This window comes from Poecilia latipinna, unplaced genomic scaffold, assembly GCF_001443285.1.
Source record: "Poecilia latipinna isolate Pla-1442-1.1 unplaced genomic scaffold, P_latipinna-1.0 Scaffold258, whole genome shotgun sequence".
Taxonomy (NCBI): Eukaryota; Metazoa; Chordata; class Actinopteri; order Cyprinodontiformes; family Poeciliidae; genus Poecilia; species Poecilia latipinna.
In genome coordinates this window covers 417,296-426,925 of record NW_015112874.1, presented here as the reverse complement: position 1 = coordinate 426,925, position 9,630 = coordinate 417,296, and the positions used below count along the sequence as shown (strand labels likewise).

The 9,630-nt window shown below is 39.6% G+C and overlaps 1 protein-coding gene across 7 annotated transcripts in view; it reads right to left on the bottom strand.

The window, feature by feature from the left end:
* Positions 1-419: 419 nt before the first annotated feature.
* Positions 420-9,630, bottom strand: part of shdb (Src homology 2 domain containing transforming protein D, b) — a 29,092-nt gene continuing 19,881 nt past the window's right edge. For 6 of the 7 annotated variants that reach the window (XM_015033155.1, XM_015033159.1, XM_015033156.1 and 3 more), the window contains 4 exons: positions 9,063-9,140; positions 8,348-8,528; positions 4,716-4,835; positions 420-2,074 (listed from right to left, as the gene is read on the bottom strand). In XM_015033155.1, coding sequence (XP_014888641.1) covers positions 1,888-2,074; positions 4,716-4,835; positions 8,348-8,528; positions 9,063-9,140 — 566 coding nt within the window. In that variant the 3' untranslated portion in view covers positions 420-1,887. The remainder of the gene's footprint in view (positions 2,075-4,715; positions 4,836-8,347; positions 8,529-9,062; positions 9,141-9,630) is intronic. The other variant, XM_015033160.1, reaches the window with a different exon arrangement.

Here is a 9,630-nt window from a genome sequence, read left to right as displayed (position 1 = left end):
TATTGTTTATTATGTGTGTAATAAGTAATTGCTGACTAATTTTCTTTTCTTATTTTTGATGGTTATGAAAATACACCTTTAATAAAAGGAATTCTTAGCTTCTATTTGACAAAAAAAAAAAAAGGTCTGGCATACACAAGAATAAAGGCCTCCAAATACTGCTTAAAAAGAGCCAAAATGCTCCATCTGTACATTTGTATCTTCTGTTGTCATCTCCGAGCAAGGCAGTGTAAGCCAATATACTCGAGCTCTTTTACTGCAGACAAAACACTGCTTATCTTTCTAAAACAGAGCTTGTGTCAGCTGATGTAATTTTTTTTTACCTCTAATTTGTAATCTAGTCGTTTGGTTTTATAAAACTGAGAGTCACCTGATATTAGCTTGACTACCATTTAGTTTTCATTCCTTTTTTCCTTCCATGGCCTCATTTCATTCTGACCATAGTTATACAACTACATGTTGCAATCACATAACTTGTCAAATCTGTTAGAAATTATATGAAAATCCCTTCTCATAATCAAACAGTGTGTGTGTGTGTGAATTTTCCTATAAGATGTGAAGTAAAAATTGTTTAAAATCTAGGAGTTGTCAAGCAAAACCAGGGTATTTATAAGAACTTTTTGTTCACTGTAATGAATGAAAGTAGTTTCAAACTTGAGCTTTGTCTGCATTTGAACTTAACAGGCAAAGAGTAACCAATGCAATTTAGATACTTTTGGGTTAGGAAACAATGACTTAAATAAAAGTGTTAGCTGTAGTGGTGTGGAAATGCTTTCCCCTAAAACTAGCTTTAACCTAAAAATACTGCAGCTTGACAGCTGACATTTAAACCCATTCCAGACGGCATGAATCGAGTACGGCTTACATTCATCCATGTGACGGAGTTGGCAGACAAAAATCTGTAGGAAGTGAGAAAACGACTGCATGCACTGCCAATGTTTCTAGGTTTTTAAAGTTCGAGTAAATACTGAGTCTCTGCCTCATAATCTGCAGCTTGCAGCTCAGTTTGTAGTGCAATCTGGTTTTCAAGTCAGTTGTAAGACAATGGCAGTAACTCTGAACAAATACAAGTGCAAAACGTGCAGGCAACAAGAGGTAAAACTCAGTTTTATCAAGTACCAGAACAACACTTTTTTTTTTTTAATACAATGAACAATTAACAAATAACACTGACATGTGTCAAGCAACCCTTACAGCATACAAAATAGGCTGGGCTGAATTCAACAGTTGTGAGTTTGTTAAAAAAAAAAAAAAAAAATTGATCCATTACTGGTGTAAGTAAAAATTGTCTGTCTTTAAAAATAGGTTTCTTTCCAGTATAGATTTTCCCTTTAAACATGGTTTCTTGTCTTATTTAGCCTAATTTATTCATTTTGTCTTAGGGGATTTCAATTTAAAGACTTCTCACAAACAGTTTTGTTTTATGGTTGTAAGGTTGTTTAGTGTTATATAGTAATAATTTATAATGTCTTCTGCTCATGTTCTTCAATAAACTTGAGAATCAGTACATTCACAATGTGCAGGCTTTCTTGCAGCGGCTGCGCATTTCTCTCGACTGAGAAAGAAATGCAACAAAGTGTAGAAGATGTCCTGAAGTAAACCCGCTTGGTTAAGCACACAGATAAGAGTTGCTGCAGTAAAGGTGCTGATAGCTCGGGTACTGCATTTCATGGGAATTGATCCCCAAGATGTTCTGCACATGGCACAGACGCAACAGCTGAGAGAATAAGCCCCACATGAGCTGAAACACTAAAAGTAATCCAGTAAAAAAAAAAAAAAAAAGAAAGAGATGGAATAGTTTCACGCCGCTGAGATTTTTCGCTCGAACATTCATGTTTTCTGTTTCTGATCAAAATGAAATCATTCAGGTCCACAGGACTGAATCAGTCAGAGGGTCTGCACCTGCACTGGAAAGAGCAGGGACAGATGCTCAGCGCCTCGTATCGGGAGTTTATGCGTGGTGTAAAAGTGGACGGCCTCGGGAATGGTGTCAAAGGGAGGGCTGTTCTGTCCCAGCACGTACTTCCCGTCTTTACACAGGGTGAACTTCATGTGCATAAAACCCTGGCAGCTCCTGTGAAGAAAGGATAAAAAAGAAGAAATTTAAAAGAATGAGTGTACGCTTCTAACAAAAGCAAAAAAAAAACAAACAAAAAAAACGTAAAAGTGTAAGGGGAGTAAAGAAGCATGAAATGAAATTTGGAGCGCCTAACATCAAGCATTTGGTCCCATGACGGTGTGCGAGCGATAGCCTGGATTTATGTTTGCTTTTTATTTTACTCTGGGAACATGATTCCAACAAAAACCTAATAACACTGACACTAATAAGAAAGAGAGGGGGTTTTTGTTTGATGGATGAATGGAGTAATAATACAACATAACCTCAGAGGAAAAACAAGGAGGCCGTGGCAGTGGCTGCACTAAGAGCCACACCTTCCCTTCAAAATCCATGCAGCTTTGAAAGGACTGCTCCTTTAAGAGTCTAATGTCTAATTATAGGAGCGAAGCAAAAGACAAGAGCTGGAACTGGTCAGCAAACTGTCATTGTTCAGAAAATTAAAACCTGAAACACTTAAAGTGACAAAGTGACAAATCTTTTAAGCCTTTGAGGATTTTGTTACTTTTAATAGAACTGTCACAGTACTATTTTTAGACCCATTTGATATGTTTTTACAGAAAAACGATGTTTGTTTTCAGGGGTTGTAACTATTCTGTTCTGTATTTCTTTCAGCTTGACTCTTTCAGTTCGTCTTCAAAAAGAAAAAAAACACAAAAACAATCTTTGACAGTCACTACAGCTATTGTTTACATTTCTTTGTAATCTGGGACACAGTTTTTGAGTGTTTCATTCCCCCCGCCCCCTGCAGGACATGACAAAAAAAATGTCAGACACATTCTGATACTGTGTGCATTTCCCCAGTAAGTTTAGTTGTACTGGGTTATTGTACCATAAAAGTCCTTGTATAGAAGTTTTACTGACATGACAGGGGTATTTATAGCAAACTGACCAAGGGCCCAGTTAAAACACAGCTTGTTAAGACTAAGCTGGTGGATCCAGTTTCAAAAAGACATTTTCTTAAACACCTCTTGTCCTCATTTAGGCAGTTCTGTGGCAATAGAAGACAAGATAGTGGTGAAAAGACAATCAAGATCGTTTGACATCAATTGATACATTTTTGGTCATAAAATGCCAACGTTTAAGAAAATCCACAAAATGTTGTTGAGCTGATTTGAGCTCAATAAATAAAAACAAAGCTTTTATTATATTCTGAAAAAACAGTTCCGATACCAAACAGAGCAGAGATGTGCAGCTTCACTGTTTAGTGTATGTAAAAGTGATAGCAGCTTAATGAACACATAAGTTCTGTAGTTTCTAAACTTTCTGGTCAAAGTTGAGCTTTGAGACCTTTCTGAATCTCCATATGTTTTTATGCTTGACCCAAATCAAACTGATATGAAGCTAAAAATCTTGTAAATATATATTAGTGGTTAAAATGGCATGCTTTATTCAAAAGAAGCTCCACTAGCTAAACGCTTTAATTTATGTGGATTACAACTTGAGGGAAAAGTTACAATGTTAGCATTCGTACGCATGCCCCAGCTTCAGAAACTCGATGGAAAACCAGAAGCAAATTTTATGCAAAAACGTGTTGATTGAGAAAAGCAGAGATGAATCAAAATTGAAATTGCTTGTAACAATCCCTATTGGATAAGAAACTCAGAAAACACTCCTATTCAAACCAAGGAGGTCAAAATAAGTCTCACCAAACTGAGATAGATATCTTAAAACATTGGTTATATTTTTTTCTTCTTCTTCGTTCTCTTTTTCAGATCGACTGGCAGAGAAATGCTTTTTTTTGAGGAGGCTGAAAACTTTTTAACTTCACAACATTTCTGTTAATTTGGGTAAAGAAAAAAAAAAGAATCAAGAAGTCGTAAGGTTCACAGATCTTGATCAATTCACTTCTTTAAGCCTCATGTGTGTTAACTGGGGAAAAGTTTCAGCACTGACCTTGTGGCCTAAGCAAACATGATCATGTGTACGCATGTGTGTGTGTGTGTGTGTGTGTGTGTGTGTGTGTCAAAACCACTCCACTCGTTTGAATGAGTAATGCATGAGCTTGTTTATATGTCACCACAACACTGACTCCACTCCCCTCATTCCCATTCTTCCCTATTCCCTACCTAATTCCCTTCCTGGGTGTCCCACAGACGGTAATTCATATTCATTAGCGATTATGTGGAGGATGATGTGTGCGCTGAAGTGTGCTCTACCTGACTGATTACCACTTAGACGGCCCGCTGGGGCTACGGAGGAAGGCCACCAAGGGGGAGGCCAAGGATGCTGAGAGGACAGAGTGATGAGGGGAGACCGGTGCAAGGCCGGCACAATGGATCGCGATTGTAATTACAAGGGAGCGATTTGACCAGATAAGCAGTATTGTGCCTCACACATGAGCATCAGTAGAGGAGTCAGTGCAGCAGTAATGTTAAGTGAAGGTGATGGTAGATGGGAGAGGAAAGACAGAGACAGATGGAGGGGTGTTGGGGAGCGCAATATGAGATGAGCAGCTCAGGCGTCTGAAGTCGTGCACATACACACAGTACAAAAAACATGATAATGTGTAATTAAAGTACAGAGCTTGTCATCAGAGACCGATAATGAACATAGCAAGAGGTTGAACGGTTTCTAGCTTTTAAGGTCTGCGTCTTACCTAAGGGACAGGGAGAAGTCAGAGCGGTTGTTCTGACTGTTCCTCACCAAGTAGCTGCACTCTTTACACAGCGTTAGCAGCGACTCTGCCTCCGAGCGCGACAGCGAGCCGTGGTACCATCTGTCAGGTTACAGACAAATAACAGCAACAATAAGGTTTATATATTTGGTAATGTCACAAGCAAACAAAATATATCTGCACTCTTTACTGAGATGTTTAATCTATAGCCAAGAAGCTGTGGCGTCATTCTAATATGTTATATAAATGTTCTTCGATGGAAAAAAAAAACAAATGTTGAAAAACGATAAACTAGGATTTCGACCCGGTTTAGAGTGGCTTGACAAATAATTCATAGTTCATGCCATTCCCCCCCCCACAATTTGTCACATGACTTCTGCAAGTTCTCACATATTTTAATGTAATTCTATATTACAGAACAACAAAGTGGCATGTAGTTGTAAAGAGGAAGGAAAAGGGTACATTGTTTTCATATATTTAGTGGTAAAATGGGGTCTAAATTGTGGATTACATTTGTGCTCAACAAACACCATTAAATATGTTATAGAACCTCCAATTGTGGCAACTACAGCAAATATTTTGTGTGTCTGTCAACAGAAACTTTGCAAATATACAAACGGATGACCCCCTTGTCCTTTGGGGAACAGCAAACGCAGATTGGAGAGAGAACATCTGAACAACTTTATGATTTAACACAAATCCTGCCTTTGTTGCTTGGCACTACGTTTAGGCTTGCTGTTGTGATGGAAAGTGACTCACGGGTTTCTTGCTGGATTAACCTGCATGTAGCTCTACCCATTTCCCCTCTATCAATTTTGACCAGATTCCCAGCCTTGGTGAAACACAAATATCCACAGCATGACGCAAGCACTGCCAGGATTAACAACGGAAAATGGAATTAATGTGTTTAGGATGACGTTCTATGTTAGTTTTTTGACACTCTTTGTATGTAGCATTTTGTATGTAGAGTAGAAAAAGCTGCATTTTGATTTCATCTGACAAGGGCATCTTCATAAATGTTGTTGCTGTGTCATCTACATGGTATGAAGTGAACTAGATTTTTTTTTTTCATTTCTTATCTGCAGTTGGGTCATGATCTTTCCATTTTCAGGTAATGGATTAAAACTGCACTCTATGAAATGTTCAAGTATTTTGATATTGGCTGATACCATAACCCTGCATAAAACTTCTCCAATACTTATTCTTAAAAAGAAAAGCCTCTGAGGTCCTCAGCTATATTTGTACAGAAATTTAATTAGATAAAGTTGGAATCTGTTTACTTCTGAAGGCAGCTTGTTGCACTGGGTTAATTTTTTTTTTATGTGATAACTTTTGAAAACCTAAGTATTTTGCAAAAACACTTTACATTAATGCACCATTTTGGGTTTCATCACAGAGAAGCTAAATAAAATATAATGAAGACTGTTGTTGGAGTGAGTTAAGATGTGAAGATGCTTAACGACTGGATAACTTTTCACAGCACTGTAAATTGTTAACGACCAGACCAAGGCGGATTCATTGACGACTGAGGAAGAAGACATGCCCACCTCAGGTTTACAATCATGTCTTGCATTTTAAAACTGTGCTGAAACCACAAATCCCCAAATAGCCCCAAAGTGATTATAACGGAGTAACAGAGCATGGCAACTCGTCACGTGAACATGTTCACATGTTCAAATGCACACACGCTGCGTGTCTGAATTTACATCTGTGCTTAAGGGCTGCTGCACTCCGGAGTTTCATTAGAAAAACAGCTCTTTATGTGCACAGAGACGGCACATAAATTACACCAATGATGTTTGAAATGAAGACCAAGGTAAATGTGCATCTTAAACGCTTGGACTTAATTTGTTAATGTTTAAACCTCTCCCGCCACTGTTTAGTTGAAACATGTAACGGCTTCATTTGAATTTGTCCAAGCCCATAACACATCAAAGCAGAGCAATAAAAGTGTCTGACTTTTTAATGGGGTTCTTTCCACCACGGTATCTGCCCTTACATGTTCATGATGACTTTTACATAAAATGTATTAAATGTATCCGTGAAAGAAATGAAGAAACATTTACTGCCTTTGTAAATGAAATTGCATGCATAAGTACCGGCATAAACTTGTGAGGCTTTTAACAAATGCTAGTTTGAAAGCGGGAACCTTGCGAACAGAAAGCAGTGGGCGGAGTGCACAACTTCTAACCCCATTGTTGTACATGTTGCCTGGCAGCAGCATGCCACCAAGAAGGCTGTTCAGCACACTGAGGTCAAAATAGAAGGATTTTGTTTGGGTGTGTCCAATTGTAAGAAATTACAAAAGTATTAATGTCCTTAATAAATATGAACTAAGCTTTAGTGACTTCTTGTTTAAATGAGTCTTACTGAAACTATCCTAAGCACACCAGACAGTCACATTGCTCTTTTGCAACAACCAAAGTGGGAAAAACATGGAAGCATTAATTGTCAGTTGCTGAATGAGCTCCAGCTCTCTGCACTCATCCTAGAAACTCGTGCTACTCGCTGCTATTGCTTCCTCTTAGTTTTCCTCCTCAGTTAAAAAAAAACAAAAAAAAAACAATATTAGTTTTTCTCTTTGAAGAAAGTATCAAGTTTTTCAGGTTGCAATTTCCATCTGTTAGTCTGTCAAACTGAGCAACAAAGTCCAGGTGCCATTTTAACTCCAGTGGTTCCCTTCAACCACTGGGGTTGGCTAATACCTAATCCAGCCAGATCAGGGCTGTAATCTAGCAAGCCTTGCAGGTGGAAAGCAGTGTGCATTTAACGCACAAACAGAATAGGACTTGGATCCATTTCAAGTATTTCTGCTTCATGTGTGAAAGGGGTCTAATGCCCAGTTTAACTGTGCATCTCTATGGCAGTGCTTCCCAAGGCGGGTCCTAAAGGCACACTGCCCTGCATGCTTTAGATGTTTTCCAGCTAAATTATTAACTTTGCTAATTATTGCCTTTTATTGAAGTGGTAGTATTATGCATTTTTCAGGCACATAGTTCCATTTTATAGCATCATCAATAACTATGTTGCATTCAGTTTTTAAAAAAATGCTGTACATTTCCAACATCACTTGAAATAAATTTAACTTTGAAATTGGGTCGCTGTCTCTTTAAGAAGCTCCTGCTCTTTCTATCGCTGCCTTCAGCATATTATCACAACAACGTTCCACCAATAAGCCTTTAACAGCGTTCTTACCAGTGACGCACTGGTAAGTAATTTGTATAATAAGCTCAGAGGATGCACAGTTTCACAAGATGTTTGCTAATTGCTGCTGCCACTAGTCTGAAGGAGCTAAGTGGCAGAGTTGCAGCGGAGGGGTACTGTGAGAAGCGGAAGCTCGACTTAGAGCCTGCAGCTCTGAGGCGCTCGCTGAAAGCGAACTTTCATGCAACCCAAATGGCTGCCATGGGAAATTGAAGGATTTCATGTATGAAAGAATTATCCATATTTGAGGTGTGTTTTTGATGAGTGTATAACATTATAACATGATGAGATGCAGAAGAAACTCAATTTCACAAAATATAATTGTGTTCCCCCAATTGAAGTGCGATCTATGCTGAGCTACGTTTTTGATGCTGGGTTCCTGTTTGACTATCAGAAGACAGTATACATACACCTGTTTTTCCAGAGGCAGAGTAGGGTCTACTCTCTCCCCCATCATGGTGGGGCTTTCATGAGGCGTTCGGAACTTCATTCCTCCTCCTCCTGCTGCTAGCGGGCTCAACCTGGGAGCTGCAGGACGCATCCGCTCGGTGGGCGACGACGAGCGATCCCACTCTGCACCGTCAAACTGAGCTGTTGGCAGGCGGGGGGGCAGAGAGTGAGTCATGTTATTTACATAGCAATATGATCAAAGGGGATTAATCCACTCAAGCAGACGGGAACAAACATCAGATAACAGACTACCGCAGATCCACATAAGCAGCATGGGGGGATTAGATTTGAAAGGGTCATGTTGCAGGTCAGCAGGTCGGAGTCTGATAAAAAGAAATTTACCAGCATCATTACAATTTGCTTGAAAATTTCAGGCCGAAAAGAGATGGAAAGATGCCGTTTTCTTGTCCTGTATTTGGTTTACAACTTTGTTTTTGATTGTCATAACCTTTGTGGCAATTATTTCACATACTCAGTCAGCTAAAAATGGCAGATATTCACAGTTTTTACACACCTTGCCCTATAGCATTCAACAGTTGCTACAAGCAGGTGCTCTACAGAGGGCATAGCAGATGTTAAACAACAGGGTCATGAGGGTCTGGACAACTTGCATGCAAATAAAGAAAGACAATGTGGGTGAAAAGGGGTGCAGGGATGTTCAGGGTGAGAGGTCACCTTGCTCTCTGACAGGGGGCTCCTCCTCCAGCTGACCCACAGGGGCAGGCCAGGGCAACTCCGTCAACTCCCTCATTTCTAATAGAGGAGGGGGGTTGGGAGTAGAGAGAAGAGCAAGAAAACAGCAGATGGGCTTTTACAATGTTCACCAAACGAGGCAGGTGACAGAAAAGAGGTGATGATTAAGAAGTGAGACCAAACATCAGAGGAGGGTTTTAATGTGAGGAAGAATGAGCGAGCAAGATGTGAGAAGTGGAAGAGATAGACGAGAAAGGGGAGCTCCGCTGAGAGCGGACGTGAGAGGCTGCATGTGTGGAGATGACATAGTTGTGGTGTCAACAAATGTAGTTAACTCTACCTCCTGTCAAGAGGAGCAGTAATATAATCTAACCCCTGCACCTTTGATAAATCCCACGCGAGAAAAACAGAGTCTCAGAGCCTGTGTGTACACTAATAAATCAAGGCAGATAAGGCTAAAGGAGGCAGGAGACAGAACAGAGGGGAGTAGCAGCATCGCTTTTATTTATAGTAATCTGAACTTTCCACTTCAAGAAATTGTCTCTTAGCA